Source organism: Gasterosteus aculeatus, chromosome 13 (assembly GCF_964276395.1).
Source record: "Gasterosteus aculeatus chromosome 13, fGasAcu3.hap1.1, whole genome shotgun sequence".
NCBI lineage: Eukaryota > Metazoa > Chordata > Actinopteri > Perciformes > Gasterosteidae > Gasterosteus > Gasterosteus aculeatus.
Genome location: NC_135701.1, coordinates 3,576,882 through 3,597,571, shown reverse-complemented (window position 1 = coordinate 3,597,571; position 20,690 = coordinate 3,576,882). Strand labels below are relative to the sequence as shown.

The 20,690-nt window shown below is 44.2% G+C and overlaps 2 protein-coding genes across 2 annotated transcripts; one reads left to right on the top strand and one right to left on the bottom strand.

Annotated features, from left to right (window-relative positions):
- Positions 1 to 309: 309 nt before the first annotated feature.
- On the bottom strand, positions 310 to 16,952 carry itga2.2 (integrin, alpha 2 (CD49B, alpha 2 subunit of VLA-2 receptor), tandem duplicate 2). Its single transcript, XM_040196378.2, has 31 exons — positions 16,831 to 16,952; positions 16,427 to 16,727; positions 15,391 to 15,514; positions 13,085 to 13,194; positions 12,764 to 12,855; positions 12,519 to 12,633; positions 11,971 to 12,098; positions 11,745 to 11,893; positions 11,358 to 11,508; positions 10,967 to 11,132; positions 10,001 to 10,077; positions 9,307 to 9,445; positions 8,377 to 8,522; positions 8,138 to 8,281; positions 7,290 to 7,493; positions 7,049 to 7,179; positions 6,769 to 6,932; positions 6,121 to 6,272; positions 5,910 to 6,020; positions 5,018 to 5,103; positions 4,191 to 4,332; positions 3,868 to 3,951; positions 3,704 to 3,780; positions 3,520 to 3,603; positions 3,315 to 3,417; positions 3,102 to 3,212; positions 2,859 to 2,969; positions 2,354 to 2,467; positions 2,137 to 2,226; positions 1,913 to 2,029; positions 310 to 1,819 (listed from the first exon to the last, which is right to left on the bottom strand). Exons 2-31 carry the CDS (start codon positions 16,470 to 16,472, stop codon positions 1,730 to 1,732), a joined length of 3,558 nt encoding a protein of 1,185 aa, XP_040052312.2. The 5' UTR covers positions 16,473 to 16,727; positions 16,831 to 16,952; the 3' UTR covers positions 310 to 1,729.
- Positions 16,953 to 19,085: 2,133 nt separating this feature from the next.
- On the top strand, positions 19,086 to 20,575 carry LOC144386321 (uncharacterized). The gene has a single exon (XM_078087031.1). It carries the CDS (start codon positions 20,112 to 20,114, stop codon positions 20,511 to 20,513), a length of 402 nt encoding a protein of 133 aa, XP_077943157.1. The 5' UTR covers positions 19,086 to 20,111; the 3' UTR covers positions 20,514 to 20,575.
- The last annotated feature ends 115 nt before the right edge of the window (positions 20,576 to 20,690 follow it).

Below are 20,690 nucleotides of genomic sequence, written 5' to 3'. Positions count from 1 at the left end.
ACTACATATTTAACAGTCAATAAAATGATCTGTCAGAGGGGAACATATTCTCCTCATATTCCACTCAACCAAGCAGAGGGAATATTTGGAACATGAACACTACGAGTACCCGAAAGCTATATGAATACACCGGTCTCAGATTTACAGGATCTGAGTCTTTTTTAGAGTCGGAGCTTCCAGAAAACACGCGTGTTCATCAAAGAAAGAAAAGAAAAAGACCCCAGTGATAGTTAAAAAGAACACAATGAAACCCTTGAGGATCACATTCAAAGTCCCGTTAAAAGGTCATTGAAATACATTATCAAATCATTTGCTAGGACATCTTTTTTTTTTTATTGCAACATTGCAGGAATGGGAGAGCAATCATCTCATTGTGCCACGGGTCAAGTTTGGTTGGCTGAATCTGACAATCATCTTCAGGGAAAATCCCAGAGATGAAAGGTCATTTCACCACCTGTATCACATTTCATCAACTATGGAATGAAGTCGAGCCCATGCAGGCTTTCCCAGATCAGAAATATGCTCCATATTAGACAGGCCATATTTCCATCGTGCATTGTGGAAAGACGCTGCTGGGTGCTGGAGGGGCCTGTTTTAAACAAGGGGGAATGAATTTGAAGTTTAAAGGGGAACTTGAACAGCACTTGTGTTTCCTGCATGGGAGGGGGGTCCGAGAACGGTTCTTCTCTGCAGGGATGAGGTTCCAGTGAGAAAGAGGGGGGGCAGGATAAACACAACCTCAAATGGGTCTTAAGTTTTTACTTGATATTACGGAGGGTTCGATCGTCACAGAATTACAGGTCATCTGTATATTGCTGCCACCTTGTGGCGAAGCTCCGCCAATACACTTACATACATACATTAGACACTACATTACATAAACGTTCGAGGAGCCGAGGCGCGTTAATAACCCTTTGCCCTGATAGTGATAAATCATTTTGAAGATGGAACAAAGTCTTCAATCAGCTTATTAACAGGAAATATTGTATCTTCAAAGATTGTGACAATTGTATTGGGTTTGATAAATTAAAAAAAAGCCTAAATATTTGCTTGTTCAAACTTTCTTTGTCTTACAAGGCAGAAATGTAGGTTTTTGTAATGTAAATTGCACGAAACAGCCAACATGTTTTGTTGAACTATTAACTAAGAAAATAATCTGCAGATAATAAAAACACAATATGCTACAGAAATATACATACCCACAGTGGTAAAACAACAACAAGATATCTCAATAAAAACAACAACACCAAGTAGCCACTCCAATGGCCTGAGGGCGTCTCATCTTTCCATAAGATAAAAGCCGACATAAACGCTAATCACTTTATCTTACAGTATGTACAGTACAAACAAGTGCGACAGCCCGTCTACATTTTCCTAATTAGAAGCTGTTATGTCTCGACCATGTTGCCCCGTATGTTAACAAAGCCAAAGGCAGTGTATAAATGAGATCCCTTTACAGTGTAAACCTCCACATCAACTTCTCCAAAGGCCCAAAAAAAGACTTGTGCATTCACATTTGGCAAAAATACACTCCTTACAAAGTCAGTGTCCACAAAGCTTAAAAAAGACAGACCAATATTAAAGATAAAAATGATTGAATACCAGTTATCCACAAACTGAACCATTTCAGTAGAAAAAGGTCTCCAGTGATTGAGCGGCGGCCCAGTAGCACTCTGAGAGCCGGTGACGTGCTGCCAGTCTTCCTCGCTGGGGGGGTTGGCTCCTCGGATCACAGCACCTCGTCTACATGCGGGCGGCTCTGCGCGTCTCCATCCGCCTCCGTCTGGAGCTGCTGGTACTTTCTCTTGAAAAAGCCAAACTAGAGAGGAAAAGGATTCGAAAGCAGGTTTATTCGCTGTGCTCACCATGGAAGAGATCTACTAATGTTCCTCTGTGTGGTGTCACTGCTTACCTTCCACAGAAGCCCGACTGCCAGAGCCAACAGCAGCAGTCCAGCGATGACGCTGCCCGCTATCACTCCCACCGGAACGTCGCCTTTCACTCCGGGTTTACTGATGGTCACCACCACCTGGACAGCAAGAGGACAGGAGACACGGCGTGTGTCACCTCTGATCTGACACCAGACCACACACTCTTATTTCTTCCCCCTGTCCGTGCAAAGCGCCGAAGTCGTACCGGAAGCCGCTTGAGGCCAATGACCAGCAGGTCGGGGTTTGAGGTCTCGACGTCCACGTCGGAGGTCAGCTCGATGGTCTGGTAGGAGGCCTATCGGGACAGGAAGTGAGAGCATTATTGAAAGCACGGCGTGAATATCTGCAACCAGAGAAATGGAAATGAAAGCAGACAAAACAACTAGTAGTAAAAAACACAATGCGTTATTGAATACATTTACCGAAAGAAACGTGCCACTCCAGATCCTTGATTTCACTTTCACAAAATAGTCACTTTTAATCTCCGTGTCCTTGAGGATGCATTTTATGTACTTGCATTTGGCACTCTTGCAGTTCTGTCGGTTAAAAAATAAACAAACAAAATGAACTCGGTAGTTAAAAATAAATGTCAGCAAAAGAACTCTGCATCTTGGTTATTACAAATAAATGAGAAAAGAATGTATATTTAACCATAGACATTAGTTTAAAAAATACAAGTTTACTTTATTTAGGAGGTATAGAAACACATAAAACATGAAGATAAATATTATTTCTCTATTGCAGCAATCTAACTCAATCATTTCTTTTGTATTCATAAAAACTATAAAGCTCCGGAATTACGCATCAAATCGCAGATATAGAAGAATTTTATGACATGGCTTGTTTGCAAAATATGTTTTTATACGTCCTTGTGTGCACAGATCTAAAAAGTGTGCGTGTGTGTATAAAGAGCACAAAGGGACTGACCAGACTCTCCGTGCCTCTGAGGTTCTCCTCGGAGAAGGACGCTTCGTGGCTCTTCTCTCCGATCTTCAGAGGATCCACTAGGCCGCTGGAGTCGCAGGTGACCGCACCTCCCTGCAGGTGCAGAATTTATTCCATCAATTAATGACACAAACCCCCCATCACGCACTACATACCGGTTGCCCACGGGGGCATTTATGAATGTATTAAATCCCTTTCAAAAGTTGCTGGTTCTTGGTTTCTCACTGTTTGTGTGTCCACACTGGTGACATAGAGGAGCTGATTTCCACCTTTAGTGGTCACTGGCAGAGCGATGGTCAAGTACAGGAGGCTGACGGGGAAGTTACTCGTTGAAACCTTGAAATACAATTTATTATAATTCATACATTTTATAACAAACACAATTTCAATGAGGAATAGGCCTAAGACATTTTTTAGAAACCGGTTCATTCACAACACCTTCACTGTGAAGTTAAACTCGGGGCCGATGTCATCAAGACTCTTCACCGTTGTCACCACGGGAACAATGGCATCCGCCACGTAGAAATTGATATTTGACTGCCTGCGACAAAGAGAGCACGACATTTGTGCGTTTCCTTTGTCAAACATCTGTTCCAGGGTGCAATGAAAATGAGACCAAACATTAAACAGAAAGCATAATCACCTTGATAGAACAACACCAGCATCGTATCGCACAGGAATGGATATGTCCACCACGTTGTCTGCAGGCCTCTCCTCTTTACCATCACTGTAACGAAAAAAATAAAAAGGTACAGAGCATTTTTACATATCGACCATTTCCATAAGAGTTACAATCTTTTATTACATTTTGAACTATTTAAGTGTACCTCTTGGCCTCGAATTTCACCTCGGCTCGGTTGTCTAACTGGTCAAGATTGTAATCGAAATTCATCTGAAATTTCATCTGGAATAGAAAAAAAAGATTAAACACATATGTATCACCTCAAAAAATGTGTTCAAAATAGTGTATAGTTGCTTTTCTGGCTCTTACTTCCTGGTCTGTTTTCAGTGCTGGGTACCCCACTTGGCAGGTGACGGTTTGTGTTTGTGTTGAGGTGCATTTGACTTCGCCCGTCTATAGATCCAAATAATACATAAATATTACACAAACAACTTATTACAACGAGGCTTTTAATGTCATTCCAATAACTTCAGTGGCACAGAACAGTGCAAAACCTACACATAACCCTATTTTTGTAGTGAACTATGTAAGTAAACTATTTTAGTAATAGGTGAAAAACTGTTTCAATTAATGGGGGAAAGCTGTTCAAGAATCACACATTTATTTTGTGTAAGGTGCTCCTTTTCACTCACAGGAGGAAATATGGAGGAGTAGAAGAGGTTCCCGGAGTAGGTCACTGTGACCCGAGTGTTGTAAGCATTCTCCTTTTTGTTCTTCACAACCACTTCAAACGACAGCTCCTGGTTGTTGCCGCTGACCAGCACGGGAACTGAGCTGTTACACAAGAGCTGCCATTACTGCAAACAGTGAAAGGGATGGGATCCCCTATTCCACTAAATACACAGAGGAGAATGTATCTAAAAGCGAAGTCTCTGTTAGTCCTCCCTCTTCAAACTTTGAACGCTTCTTTTGACTGACCTGTGCACGTAATGGGCTATGAAGGTGCTGTGCAACTCTAATTTGTGCAGGTCTATTAGCATCTACTATATGTCTAGACGGACTCATGAAACTGAGAAAATGAAGCCAAGTTTGTGTAGTAGTTGTTGAGATTGATCCGGGCATAACATTACATAAGTATATTTCTTCACACAATTCTATCTTTTATATAATTGTGTGCACTCCCAGGGAAATTATTTTTGAAAAACGGGTGTTTTAGGATGGTACTTTAATGTAAAGCCCGAGCAGTCGTTGCATTGGCTTCAATCGGCAGAACCAGAAGATGGCGCCCGGGGAAAGAAGGCAGGAAGGCTGGGCTTTTCAGTTGGATAGTGATTCAAAATTGTGTTCACCCCTGAAGGAAAATTGCTTATCATCACCTCACAAGTGACTCATAGTGAAGAAAGACAAAGCCTGGCCCGGGCAAGTTCCATCGCACACAAAATCAATTCTACCCTCCACTTACATCGCAACTTAAAGTTCTACGTAAAATATTGCACTGTGGAATGTCAGTGATTCTCACCTAGAAGCTTTCGTGTCCGTCTTCACACTCAGCACCAGATCACTGATACACACATTGTCAGAGCCGCAGTCTGTTGTGAAAGGCACCTGCAACAAAGCAGCAAATTGACATCAAATATGTGTAACGCTCCTGCTACTTCCCAAAGGCTGGTGAATGCAGTACTCAGAGGTTCCAAGAGATACGTACGTCCGGCTTTATCGTCACTACGCACATCATCAACACAAGCCTCAATGCGAGCTGCACAACAAGTTGTTCTGGATTATTCGACACACGCTTCAAAGCCTCAACACTGATTGACACATTGCTACAGGTGAGTACATCCATATATTCATCCTAACCCCAAGTTGTTGGTTGATGTCTCCTCTGTGTTTTGTTTTGTGCCATTCTGTTTTTTCTGCTTCTGGAGTAAAGTAGACAGCCGACTACATCACTTTCTTTGGCTCAACCACATGTCCCAGCCTCCCCCACTCACACTACAAACTTGTGTTTAAGATATTTAAGTATTAAGAAACTGAATATGATAGTACATTTCAAAAAGTTGTATAAATTCCTAATCTTGACCGTACTGTGTTCATTCCCACGCCCCCCCTGAACCCCACGTAACAGGAATCTGTCATTCATTCATTGCATTTAGTGAACTTTGATGTTGCTGCTGGAAAACACAAAGGGTGTTAATATAAGACGCTGCGTAACATCAGTGAATCACTTTAAAAGTTGTATAAAGCCAGTAATCATCACACTGTGTAATTTTGAATGACAACTTAACAACTACATTTAAAGTCTAAAGCCACTTGGTCTGTTTCCTGTACACTTTTTTGAAGTCCCAAAGGCTAAACAACAAAACCTATTAAACAGAGCTTTAGAGGCATTGTGTACTGTACAAGTCACTTACAAAGAACTCCCAGGCACTTGGAGCAGACGTATCAAGGACAGGGTTCACATCTGCATTCTGCTGCTCGATCTCTACTTTCAGACTGATGGAATTGACAAAGTCTGGCGCTTCCTGTTGAAGAAACCATGCATGGACTCATTTTCAAAATACTAGAACTATACAGTAATAGCTCCGCCAGCCTTATTCCATAAATGTGTCAATTAGCCATTACCTGAACATACACCTGGTAGTCTAGACACAAGGGCGTAGATAATATTTTAGCTTTTTCTGTGAGTAAACGTTCATTGTTTTTACTGAACAGTCCTCTTGAGGTAACACGTGATGCCTGCAGGTCAGCGTCCAGAGTCAACGTGTAGGATATATCTGAAAAGAGTGCAATAGTCTTGTCAATAATATTATCCAAATATTATCCCGTTTGACGTTTTGGGAAATATACGGATCTGCTTTCTTGACTTAGAGTAAGATTAGAAAATTGATACCTGGTTCTATCCGGAAGTAACAGATACATCTACCAGTAATTGCCAACTAGTCATTTTTGACAAGATGCTCGTTACTTGTTGTTACCTTGTTGGTGCTAGGCAAGATTGTATGCCTGCTTTCAGCCTTTGTGTTAAGCTAAGCTAACCAGCTTGTAGCCTCGCCTCACACTTACAATTTAGATCACATTGACGCCGGGCCAGGCCGGCAACGTAAACACTGAAGCTCCTATTTCAACACAACAGGGAGCCACCTCATTCTCGGCTCGGCACACCATTACTTGTGCATCATCACAAAGCAAAGACTTGTTTGCTGCTACATTAAAGCTCCTGATTGAGCACTGTCAAGTAACAGGAATCCATTTAGTGTTCATTTGATTTACCGATTGGTCCAACAGGGTTCTTAGGCCTGAATACAGCACGGAAACAGAGGTTGGTGTTGAAACACGTGAGCTTCCGTCCCTTAATGTCACAGGGTTTGTTCAAAATGTTGATTTTATCAGGGTTGAAAGAAGCTTTAGCCGAGACGGACGCCACACCTCGGGACCTGAAATCCAAGTGCAGTTCTCAATGATCAACAACATTGCTGATTCTATACTATAACGCAACATTATTCGCCCAATTTATAATCTCTCACAGTTTATTACAGGTGGCCAAACTCACCAGAGCTGCACCACTTTGCCATAGGCGCCAATGGAGATGTCAGGGAGCGTATCGTCATTCAGGTCTGCGAAGCTATCTATGGACCTTCCAAAATACTGCAACTGAGGATCCAGTTTGGAGCCAAGGATTTTCTGGAACAGATTATATATTCATCTAGTGAGACAGAGTATTTAGTGGAAAATAAAAAAACGCCAAAAGAAAGAGCCTTCTCTGTCAGTCAGAGACCAATGTTTCTCCTTACCTGTGAGAACTGTTTGTTTAAAGCTTTGTTCTCTCCATTGTAGATGTAGATGACACCTTTCCCTTTGTCCTCCAGTGGAGCTCCAACCACAACGTCGTTGTAACCATCGAGGTCCAGGTCAGGAACAGCAGAGATAGCCATCCCAAAGCGTGCATCCTCAGTCGAGGGCGGACCACTGAGGAATCCTTGCTCGTTCAGTATACCCTTAAGATCATTAAGACGCAGAATATGACGTATATGGTGCTACGGTTCCTTTCACATGTCACCATCATGCTTGGCTGTTGCTGTCTGGTTTGTGAGCCTTAGGTGAGGGCGGGGCAGGTTTCCTGAGAGTCTGGGGCGGAGGCTGGATCACTCCTGCCATCACACCTGTTCTTCATCTACCCCCGTCAGAACACCCTTTTTAAGGATCTGCAGGAGCTCCAATCTTCGCCAGATTATCTCACTTCCTGAGTGGCAATACGGCTCCCACTTAGCTCTTCAGAGAGAACCCCTTTTTCCTCAGTGTGACAGTTTGCCTTTGTCTCCTCCAGTCTTGCTCCAGTTGCCGGAATTCTCAGCTAACGCAGTAAGGCCTACCGACATCACCATTGGATTTATCATTCCTCTTAACCGCCCTAACCGTCCTGTATTTAGTGCATCTCCTTTCCTGAGGTTCCTCCCTTACCCCGGAAGATCTACAACACCACTTCTACTCAAACATTGTTATCACTTCCACCTCTGCCCACAGTGTCTAGGCCCTGACATTAAAGGGGACGGCTAGTTGAGCTAGCTGTGACATCCCATTGAGAAAGCTGCAAATGCCCACCGTGTACCCAACCAACTGACATGTTGCCCCTTTTTTTTACCTTGGTGACGGAGAAAAGGTAAACCCTGCCTTCCTCTCTTTTCTCATCGCTCATGTACATGGGGGCACCAACCAGCAGAAGATCCGTCACCGAGTCTCTGTCCACATCCAGGGGGCACAAGACGCTACCAAAGTATGACCCAATCTAGGACAACCAGTGGCATCTCATTAGTTTCTGCATGTACACAGTTGGCACCCAGGGGACAAAATGTGAATACCACATCCTTCTATTATCGGTACCTGTTTCCCTCGCTCTGAATCGATGATAGCAGTTTGATTCTTGCCGATCACAGTGTAGACGATAACTTGTCCCGAGTGGTTGGAGCGAGGTGCACCAGCCACAAAGTATTCCGTGGACCCGTCACTCAGTGTGGTGACCGAATAACCTGGAAATTACCGGAAATAACAATTTAACTAGCCAACATCGAAACCCTGGACAACTACTTAAACAGTGGCAAATGTAACTAAATACATTTGCTCAAATACTGTACTACTATGTATTCTGTTCTTTCTCCATCTACTTACCATACTTTGTTTGGGGACATATAATTACTAGTTACTTTGCAAATCAAGGCCTGTAAATGTACACCTGAATACAGCTGAAATGCTATTTCAAAAAAATTGTGTGCTACAGTATTTACTAAAGTATTTGATCACTTTATTTAATAAAAATGCACTATTATTTATAACTACTTTACTAAAATAAGTGTATACTTTGCTCTGCAAGCTAAAACATTAAAATACTGCTCGTAGTTCAATGAATAATAAAAATTACCCACTGACAGCCTCCACTGAGTAATTATTACTTGTGATACTTTCTGACATTTTCCAACTTATGTATTTCTGCCTACTTTTGCTTGGAATGCAGGACTTTTAATGTACATTGTAACATGTACTGCAATGGTAATGTATTATACATATGTGTGTGTGTACTGTGTACCACTGAACGTTCCAAAAGAATACCCAGCACAGATGGTAATAACATTTTCCATAATTTTCTTCTCAGAAATATCTCAAGAACACCACAGAATTAAAGAGTGTAGTTTTTTGAGATCGGACCCCCCCTTTGAGAAAATGCCCCCTCACTCCCAATCCGACACGGTTCCGTGCCAAAAATTTTTAAGAAACATGATCAAAACTTAAGCGCAGAGGACATCAGTAAATGCCTACCCAGGAGTGAGCTGTGGTTCTTGTCTTGAAGTGTTCTCTCAAAGGAAGAGAAGGGGAGAACATCCGCTTTTGACCCCTTTTGATGGACAACAGTCCCGCTCCAGGCGTAGGCCCCCGGTGCACCCAGGATCGTCACACCCTTAAACGCACAGGTCAAAGACCAGTCAACATACAAACAACACCGTGGGTCACAGCATCCACATTTTTGCTTGGGGTGGTTTATTTTTCCTAGTATCAAAGGTCTTAAATGTATCAGACGGAATTACTCCACTGAGTTTGCCTCAGTAAAAACAAGCAGATAATGAAAAATACAATGAAAAAAGCATTTCCTTAAGTTTTCGGTTAGGGTTAAATATTTATTTTAAAACACATCTTGGCTTCCTCTTTTCTTTCAGAGAGAATGTCTGTGGTGAAAAGGGGTTGTTGTTGCTATATTCTAATTTGGCCACATTAACGTAAATGAGGGTTACTTAAGTCTATTTAATCAGTATTATTGCAAAATGTAGCAAAAACCATCAGCACTCTTCTCTGCAATCATTTACGCTCATGCCTTGGCCTCTGACAAGCGTTCACACTGGACTTCTTTTATCACCGTTCACGCTGCCACAAGCGACAAACCACCGTTACCTTTTCTGCTGCAGTAATTTTGCACTTTTAAGTCTTAACACAAACAAATAATTTGGAGGCTCTGTACCTCTGTGCTAGAGTAATGAGCGCTGAATCCGACCTGGGACATCTCCATCTCAAAGTTGTTGCCCCCTTTCCCAGTGCCTTGTGGGGGAAGAGAATCGTGTCAACACCAGACTTCAAAGAAAGTCGAAATTATGAGATAAGATATGCGCATGCGGAGGCTCCTTCGTTGTTTGGTAAATTGTCTTTCCAAACCCTCATGGAGACTTCTTGTCAAAAGCGTCCAGCGACATTGGAGACGATTGGAGACGTTTTGTGGTGTCTGACGTGAAAGCACGTATTGTTTGGCAGTTACTGTCCTCAGCGAGTCTCACAGAAACCTCGCGGCCTGCAGCAGTCCAGCTGCAGTCAGAGCGCAGAGGAGACATGAGCAAAGCCGCCGCTGATTCTGCAGCATCTTTCCTCGTTGAGGAGTTGGCAACACTAGTTCTTATTAAAGAGAGAACTCTCAGCTTTTCAATCGTCACTAATCACGAGAACTACGGAATACCACCCGGAATGTATTTTATCTCCCTATAAATTTGATTAATCTCGACTCGGAAATACCGAAGATAATTTAAAAAGCGGACCACTGGACGTCAGACGTCCCTGTCCCTCCCTGTTTGTTATGAGCCTGTAATGAGTTTGACCTTTTTTATTATTGCTGACAATACGGCCGCCTTGATGCTTTGTACAACATTGAGTTTTTTCTTTTCTTTCGCTGTCATTTTATATTGACTCTTGAGCCTGGAAATAAACAAAAAAAATAAAATATAAAAAGCCGTTTGGCGGATCCAGAACAAGACATGATGCAAGTGCATGATGTGGATTTGCTGAAAAGGAAACCATATTTGATCTCCCTGGGAATCACCGGCTGCGAGACATTTGGATGAGTATCTTTGGATAGAGCGTTTACATGAGCATGCAGCGTAAAGTAGGATACGCATGCAGCGCCTGCAACACCGGGACAGGGGGCGTTTACATCATGCACCTTCTATGTTGAAGATGCGGCTTCCCAATGTTCCGGCGATGGTGGAGAGCGCCGCCTCCTCCGACACATTGAAGAAGTACTTCTCTTTGGGTACGCTGGCGATGGACTTGATTTCTTCGATCAGGTTGTCTGTGTTGATGTTGTTTCTGGTGTAATAACCCAGGAGCTATGGAGGAAAAAACAGGGTTGCAAAATGTAAAGACCTTGGCGCATCAACATCAAATCAGAAATGCATGCAAATCTTTTGACATAAAAATTATTTCTTGTATTTTACCGCAACCTGTAAATGTAATGTTGCTTTTATACTGTCGTGCAATAAAACGCAGTATAGGGCTGTATTTTTTTATTTATGAATATATACTTTGCTAGTAAGTGGCAGACCATCACTTACAGCGATACCGAAGCGGGTGATGCCTTGCTTTTCGCAGTCGGCGAGGACATTTTCTCTCAAAGCCACGTCGTGAGACTCCCCGTCGGTGACCACCACCATCACCTTGGCGGCGCCTGGTCGACCGCCGTTGCTTTCGCTGAAACCCGACAGACTGAAGACATAAAGAACATATGGCAGTTTTGAGTTACCGTTTGGGGATTTATAATTTAAGAAATCCTTGTTTGCCAACAAGAAGATTTTTTTTCAAATAAAATCCTAGAGCAGCATCAAAATGATTATTCGTCATGAACAGGTAATAGCAAGACGGATCAGACAGAAGGAAGGAGAAACACATAGGTAAACAAATAAACAGTTACGCGTTGACGGCAGTTTTAGTGCTGCACCAACCTGGCAAATTTGATGGCACGGAAGGTGTTGGTAGAAGTACCGTACACTTGTGTGATTTTGGACGCAGCCGTCATTACCTCATCTTTGGTTTTATACTGATTGAGTTTGAGTTCGAACTTGGGATTAACTCCGTACTGAATGACGCTGACCTGGCGTGATAAAGCAGAGAGAAGTATAAAGACCACAAGATCACGGCCCGCATGACATCTGCTCGAGGAAACGTTACCTGCGTGTTTCTGGGACCGATGTCGAGGGAAGGTATCAATTTCCGGAGGAACTCGTTTATTGGAGCCCAGGGGTAAATGCTGTTGGAGCCGTCCAGAACGATCACGATGTCCATCGGCCCTCCGCATGCTAGAGAGACACAGAAGGACACGTTTCAGCGGCGGGGAGGATAAAGACCATCTTCCATGAAGCATAGAAATACATTCTTATCTTTTTGCGTACCCCTAAATTAGGTACAAATATATCAGTTATCTGTTAATTGCCCTTTTTTCATTTGTTAAAATTACATTTGACAAGAATTGAGAGAACATAATGAAAGGCATTGATAAGCAATGTCATACCAAATCAAATCCAGCAGATAAGTAGCAACTTAAAATGAAAAGGATATTTAAATCTTGGCCATGTCTTTTGAACATGTGCAAGCATACTCTTAAGTATATGTGATGAATACATCATCTGATATTAACTGTCTTGAAAACATGTTCCAAACAAAGATCAACATATCCATCATCTTGTACACATATATTTTTTATATAGGTCAGATCTTACACTGGATAGCTGGAGAGAAGGCGGCTTGAGGTTGAAAGAGGCTGTTCATTTTGGCGCATATTCCTGGATAGAAGATCTGATCTCCACAGCGTTGTCCCCACAGAGGACCACACATCTGTAACACAGGGGAGGAGACTTTTAAAGGCCTCCCATCAAAGCCGGTATCGCGGTAAATTGCCAAACAAAAAGACAAGAACTGGATTTGTAAGAAAAGAAGAGATCAAACGTGGTCTGAACACACGTACCATCAAACTATTGTCAGCAGGCATCCTGGTGAGAGTCAAACCCAGGCACATGTCGTCGTTGACGTTTTTAACATCGGGCATACTCACAGAATCTGTGAATGAGGTCGCAATCAAATAGTTCACACGTTAAAGTTGAGATTGTTAAATCTAGAATTAATTTTATTACTATGACCTCATAGTGAGTATGAATTACAGACTTTGCTGCAAAACAAGGAGAAGGCCAAATGTCTGGAGACCTCCTGGACTGCTCTGTTTAGGCCTTTCAAGTGAATGGTTTGGTAGGAGAGGTTAGAGGTCAAACAACGGAACACCAGTGCGTACCTTGGAGATTGAGTTTATCACAGCTGTTTCTGGAGCCTGAGACTTGACACTTGTAAACATCCCCCTTCCTGTTTTGACTGAAACCACTCCACGGGGCGCTGACCAGGAGCCTGGAAAAAAACACGACAGCCTTAATTTGTTTCCCGAGAGTCATTTCTGAAGGTTCCTGTGCGCACGGCACTCATCCATATCACACACACATGTCCAATATATATCTGCTGACACCTCACTGTTATAGGCCAATTGTAGCACCAAAGCGATGCAAAACTATCCTAAACATCACAGTGTCACATAGTAACAGTAAACGTGTTCTGCCTTGTAATTCTGTTAATGTTTTAAGAAACAGCAAACAGGTTTCTACAAGTTCACACATATCAACACGTTATTCATCCACCAGTAAATCTGTGCACTACCTAATAAAGCCATAACAATGACCTAATACTTCTACACTCCTTCACGACGCTGTAGTCACTTCAGTCTGAGATCGCCATCAGACAGGCAGACTGTGACTCACAGAGCACAACATCCACACGTCACTGCGACGCTCGCTTACTGTTAATGTCGCAACTTTGCGGTGGCAAAATGTACGTGACTTCAAGCGCGGCGGGTTTGTAAGTAAGGATCACAAAGTGCTTTACGGGGCAAGAATTCAACATAAAGAGGAACACAATATGACCAAAGGGCCACACGCGAGAGAATACCCAAAGTAAAACAGTGTTTAAAAGCAGGAACAGGACAATTACATATGTTACAGCTACATATGTTACAGCTACATATGTTACAGTCACATATGTAGGGGCCTGACCGTGGAGCGCTCTGTAAGTGAGGATGACAGTTCTGAAGTGTATCTAAAAAAGCCACACGGAGAGACCGCGGAATGCGAGACGGTTCGTCCATTTGAGTAATCTGGCTGCAGCGGTTTGAATGACCTGCAAACGGTTAAGAGCAGCAACACTACAAGTAATGAGAAAAGGGAATTACAGTAATCGATGCCTGACCAGATGACTGCCTGAAGGATCATCTCACATTCAGAAACTGATACCACAGATTTGATCCAGATAGCTGCTTAATATGGGGGTCAAATGACATGGATCGATTAAAGAAAATCGGAGGAGTGGACCAATACTCTGCTTGATCATGAGGACAAACTCATGAAGTGATGATTAAAACCTCTGACTAAAACTGCCGTCAACTGTCTCAGCGTTGTTCAGTTGTAAGCTGTTTTCTGCTGTCCAGTCGCTGATTGTATGGACACAGTCCAAGAGCCTAGTTACTGTGAAAACCTCACTGAGTTTTTGGAGGATTAGGATTTTGGACGTAAAAGGCAAGTTTGATATGGGCCGATAGTACAGGCTGTGCTATGCTTAAGGCAAGACGGGACAATTCTTGTAGATAAGGAGGAGTTAATAACTGATGTTACAGCTGGGGCAACAATTGTGTGTGACGCGTGCGCAGATTGTTGCATCTCAGACAAAATCAAGCAACTACATGTCTACAATTTTGCAGGGCGTGGAATCTTTCTTTTATGATTCAGCAGCGCAACAACTTATCAGTGCTGCTCGCAGTAAACTGATATCTAGTAGTGGTTGTGCTGTATCTAAAACAATCCTTTTATAAATCCCACAGCAGAACAACGGGCAGCAACAGAGTGGATAGTGCAAACTAACAAGTATAATATGTAAGTAATCAACGTGAGCACCAACCATTTCTAAAATATGACATAAAATGAAATGGTTCTTTGCATTGCACAGATTATATTAAGAGTAAATATGCAGGATTTATATTTCTCATGAATTAATAAATATAACTAATCAACTGCTATAAGTGATACATTACATTTTCTCATAGTCTTGCAACAGAAAGGAGACGGAGGACTATGGGGAGACTTAGCATCTGTGTGAGGCTGTACTCAGTCAGTCTCTGCAGTATTCTGTGAATGCTAATGCTAAGATGTCTCATTATGCCCAAAGCAGCTCAACTGCTTAGAAACAGCCATTGTGTTTTTTATTGTCAAACAGTCAACAGTTTATGTCAGCATGGACCGAGATGGATACCTGTGGCGGCTTGCATCCAAGGGTTGGCCCACTGAACGTGTATCAGAATCTCCATTGCTCAAAATTGCTTTACCTCCTCTCTGGGTGATATTCACACACCCTGCGGATGTCCTTATGTTCCCTGCTTCCATCGCTTGTTCCTCGAAGAAATATTGACTAAACTAATGATTAACTGGACCACAAGACACGTGTTTGTGATGGGAATAGAAAAGGCGCGGTGGTCTCGAGAGAACCAATCACATCAATCGTTACCATTTGCCTTCGTGGTTTGACGCTTGTTTGATCGTGTAGCCAAACTCCTCATCAGCCGGCCCGCTGAAGATCTTGGAACCTGCAGTACCGACGTTGAAGGACAGCGAGGGAAGGATTCTTTGAGCTGGTGGAGGAGAAAGATGGGGGGAGGTGGGGACATGACAGTGGCACTGATCAACATCAACTATCAGCTACAGAAAACACATAGAAATACATCTTTTTAGGCCTCTGTATCTAAAAGTTCAAAGTCAACTGTTATCAGGACTGGTTGTTTATGGGGGGGGTTCATGTTCTAAGTTACAGCAACATCCGCTACCCACTGACTTCCTCCTTTTGGGTGAAGTAAGTGCTATAAGTACCTGAATCATCTAGTTAAAAATATAAACACTAGACTGAACTTGACTCACGGAAGGCATGAAAGGCCAGGCAGTCTGTGACTGGCAGTCTGTGACTGGCAGTCTGTGTCAAGCTGCTTTTCTTTGGAGCTGTATTTCCCTTCTAAAGCCAAATGCATAATTCCAAGTGAACCAATTGAGTCAATATTTCTTTGTGGCTGTTGACTTTGATGTGGACTAAGTCGAACACTCTGTGCTCCCCAGCACTGGAACTATTGTATTGTTTCCCCATAAACAAAGTCCACATTCAAAATAACCCCCCTCGGGTCATGTGTATGACTGAGTGAGTCCCACAAGCCCGGACAGGCAGCGCTCTCCTATCAGACCCCCCCCCCCCCCCCCCCCCCCTGCACGCACGCGCGCGCGCGGGCACACACACACACACACACACCTCAATCGGCAGGTAGAGGAATGTGGAAGGGATCTGGACTGGGGAGACCGTCGCGTGCACGCCCAGGACCCTGCGCGGACCACCGCATGTCTGACTTCTCTCTCACTATAAACCGGCTACCCACGATGCACGTGGTTCACTTGGGATTACGCGTCTGGCTTCACGTTGGGAAATACAGCTCCAAAGAAAAGCAGTTCATGCTGAGATGATCGCATTAAACCAAAATAAATAAAAGTGTAAAAGTACTTACTGATGACCATCACAGTGAAGACGGCGCGTCCCCAGCAGAGCTCCATCGCGGTCTTCTATGCCATTAAGTGTGAGGCGATTGAACGAAGCCGCACGCACTTGTCAAGAGTCGTGGCCGCGCAGCGAGTCAGCGAGCGGTGACGCGCCGGACGCCTTCTCTAAATAAGGACACGCGCGCTGCGCTCTCACCTGACGCGATCCAAACTTTGACCCCGCAGGTGTGGCCGAAGGGTGTGTCTGTGACTGAAGTCGGGAAATATCCGGATGGGATCAGGCTGAAGAGCAGCCTCAGACAGACTAGTCTATAAGATGTGGAGGCATAAGAAGAAAAAAACATGTTCAAAACATGCAAATAGAAGAAATCGACATGAGAGGCGTCTCAGCTGAGCCCTTTAAATCATTTACTTATAGCTCCTCCTGTCATGTTGTTAGATCAAAGTCGATGTTCCATCAGAGGGACACTACATGAAGGCAGTGCGGGGGTTGAGAAGTCCTCTGGCTCCGGAGGATGTGACAAGTCTGACCTCGATGACATCATCGGAGCTGGATAACAGAAGCCTGTATTGTGTGCTGAGGGTGGGGAATTGTGAGAGATGGGGGGTCAAACGGAGAGATGCTTTTGGCCGCATTATGGGAAATGTGGGTTCTGTGCTTTTTGGGCATGAGGCGTTACAGAAAGAAAAGTTAGATTGGATTGCTTGCTACATGAGTTTGTGGTCTCAATCTTCAAGTCAGTCTTCAAGACACCAATACTCGGATGGTAGTGGGGATGAAAACATTACTCGGATGGTAGTGGGGATGAAAACATTACTCGGATGGTAGTGGGGATGAAAACATTACTCGGATGGTAGTGGGGATGAAAACATTACTCGGATGGTGGTGAGCAGATGAAAACATACTCATATTACATACATATTCAGTTCAATCAAGTCAACCGTCCTCTCCCCTCTCCCACACACACACACACACACACACGCACACCCCACCCCCATTCCTCTGTTTGTGCAGACACGTTTGCGAGTCATTTGGTGAGGCGGAGCACCTTCCGAATTCAAAGTGAACAGTAACAAGCGACTGTGGGGTGCGGTGACGCAGTTCGTTTCTGGGAAGAGGTCCATCTGCTGCTTTGTGTAGGTGCAACCCGCTTAAGCAAGCAAAGCAGTGATGCTGCTTTGACAACATTTCCTCTCCCTTTAAGAGATCGCTGCATTCCTCCATCTGCACACATTCCAAGTTCAGGCAGCTCACTCAGCTCAGATGAATTAACAACCTGGCCAAGTTCAGTGACCTCAATGAGCGGTAAGTCTCAAATACTTCCTTTGTCTTGGAAATGTATCTGTGGTTTAAAACCATACTACACAATACATCCAGAGACGCAGGTGGATATACACACACATACACACACACACACACACACACACACACACAGGCTAATCCCTCCCTCACACCCATCTGCTGACCAGTGGGAATGGACGGCCCTGGCTTTCCCTGCTTTGTGAGCCAGACCAGTGGGCTCAGAGAGGGCTCACGAGTCAATGACTGCTGCCAGACACGGTGGTAACGTCACTTGGGGGACGCCACACCGTCCTGTCACATGACCATTCAACAGCCCCTCCCCCCCGGCCCCCATTGTTTGACTTCTATGTAGATCCTCAAGAGAAGCACAAAAATAGGAGCCTGATGATGCATCACGTCATGAGCAGGTTAGCAGGTCGGGACATTAGCAATGTGCTTTCTCCCCTTCCACCCACATGCACTGCATGCGCCAATCACTTCCGCTTTCCCGGATGCTGGGAAGAGAGGCTGCTGTGTAACACATACCCAGACCCAGAGCCAGACTTGTGGGATGAGTGTTGAATGAAAAGTGGTCTGCAGTGTAGTAACACAATTTACTCAACGCTTGTGTGTGCATGTTGAAAAGGATAGTGGTGTGAAACAGTGCGCTAAAAAAAGATAAAAAGATATCTCACATGTAAAATGACGGGACAAAGACACCAAAGTACTTTGGGTTTGACCCCCAGCGGGAGGTGGCCCGTGGATCTCAAATCCCTGTGACGGCCGTGAAGGAAGTAGATCCCAGATGAAGAGCTTGGTTCGTATCTCGCCGAGGAATGCAGTGTTAGTAGATGTAATCAAAACCTCAAAGCATTTTCCACATGAGAGTGTGCTTGGCGGGATTTGCAAACTTGCACTTAATAGTTAGAGAGAATAGCTGTGGTGCTTTCAAGCGTACGGCAACGACGTCGTGGTCGCGTCTGTTTACCATCTTCCTTCCTTGAAGACATTGTTGAAGGCTTTAAAATAACACTTGATTAGTTTGCACCATGGCGACTTCTTGATTTGGAAAATGGGCTTGTAGAAACTATGGGAGGGGAGGGTGGGGGGAGTTGAGAGACAAGCAGGCTGTATGCTGAATGGTTGCAGACCTGCATGACTGAAAACAAGATCAGCCTTTATTCATTTTGAAATATGACTAAAGGAAAAATAAACATTTACAAAACAGGCTCATTATGTATAATATTGTATTGCTTTTAGTACCATTATTTATTAATATACAATTATATACATGTGTGCAGTTCTCCCTTATTCTATTTCTTCTATCACGCCTTTTACAAAAATGACGGTTATTAATGTGAAAAAAGAGAAATTATTAATGCAGTTTATTGGCAGTGATTTATTTTTTCAATGAGGTCACTGAACCAGCAGGTGGTGGCAAAGGCTTAAACATAATGTGCAACCAAAGCGGCCATGCATTCTGTACATTAAACATTGGTATATTTGTTTTTTCTTTTTTACCCTTGTTTTGGTTGAATGATTTGTTGAAAAGCGCTAAAATGTCACTAAACACGCTTAACATTCCTTCACTTTATGTAGTCAAATGCAGGACGTTAACTAAAAAGGAAAAATAAAAAATAATGTAGTCACTAAAAAAGACTAAAGTAGTGTATCTGCATGATATTAATGAAAACTCGTCACAATTGTGCATTGTGCTGCTCAGCTGTCCCTGATGTTCAGACATCCTCCCTGGAGACATGCCACGTACCAGCCTGCTTCAAGGCCTCCACCATCATCCCTCTTCCCAAGAAGCCCAGGAGCACAGGACTCAATGACTACAGGCCTGTAGCCCTGACCTCTGTAGTCATGGTCTTTTGAACGGCCAGTCCTGTTCCACCTGAAGACCCTCCTGGACCCCCTGCAGTTCGCCTACAGAGCCAACAGGTCTGTAGGCGATGGTGTCAACGTGGCCGTCCACTACATCCTCCAGTATCTGGACTCCCCAGGAACCTACACCACGATCCTGTTGGTGGACCTCAGCTCTGCTTTCAACACGATCATCCCGTCTCTTCTGCAGGACAAACTCTCCCGACTCCACCTGCAAGTAGATCACAGACTTCCTGTCTGACAGGAAGCAGCGCGTGAAGCTGGGGAAACATGCCTCAGTCTCTCGGACCATCAGCACCGGTTCCCCCCAAGGCTGCGTTCTTTCCCCTCTGCTCTTCTCCCTGTACACCAACAGCTGCACCTCCAGTCACCAGTCCGTCAAGCTCCTGCAGTTTGCGGATGACACCACCCTCATTGGACTGATCTCTGGTTGGGATGAGTCCGCCTACAGGAGGGAGTCTGACCATCTGGTGTCGTGGTGCAGCCAGAACAACCTGGAGCTCAACGCTCTAAAGACAGTGGAGATGGTTGTGGATTTCCGGAGGAACAGAGCCCCACCCTCCCCCATCACCCTGTGTGACTCCCCCGTCACTATTGTGGACTCCTTCCGTTTCCCGGGCTCCATCATCACCCAGGACCTCAAGTGGGAGCAGAACATCAGCTCCATCACCAAGAAGGCTCAGCAGAGGTTGTTCTTCCTGAAGCAGCTGAAGAAATTCAACCTGCCAAAGACGATGATGGTGCACTTCTACACAGCCATCATGGAGTCCATCCTCTGCTCCTCCATCACCGTCTGGTACGCTGCAGCCACAGCCAAGGACAAGAGCAGGCTGCAGCGTGTCCTCCGCTCTGCAGAGAGGGTGATCGGCTGCAATCTGCCGTCCCTGCAGGACTTGTTCACTTCCAGGACCCTGAAGCGATTGTAGCCGACCCCTCTCACCCCGGACAAAACCTGTTTGAAGGAAACCCTTACATCTGGCAGGAGGATGAGGTCCATCAGGACTAAGACCTCCCGCCACACGAACAGCTTCTTCCCGTTGGCAGTCGGGCTCATCAACAGAGCCCAGGTTCCCTGACTGACACAAAAAAAATGTAATAAACTG

Bases quoted from the DNA above. Each gene is read 5' to 3' on its own strand.
- itga2.2 (XM_040196378.2), bottom strand. From the start codon at position 16,472: ATGGAGCTCTGCTGGGGACGCGCCGTCTTCACTGTGATGGTCATCA. The intron at 5,104-5,909 runs GTAAGTGACTTG...GCTTTGTTGCAG, and splicing joins CAAGTGCCTGGGAGTTCTTT to GTGCCTTTCACAACAGACTG. The intron at 2,468-2,858 runs GTCAGTCCCTTT...TTTAACCGACAG, and splicing joins TCAGAGGCACGGAGAGTCTG to AACTGCAAGAGTGCCAAATG.
- LOC144386321 (XM_078087031.1), top strand. From the start codon at position 20,112: ATGGTTGTGGATTTCCGGAGGAACAGAGCCCCACCCTCCCCCATCACC.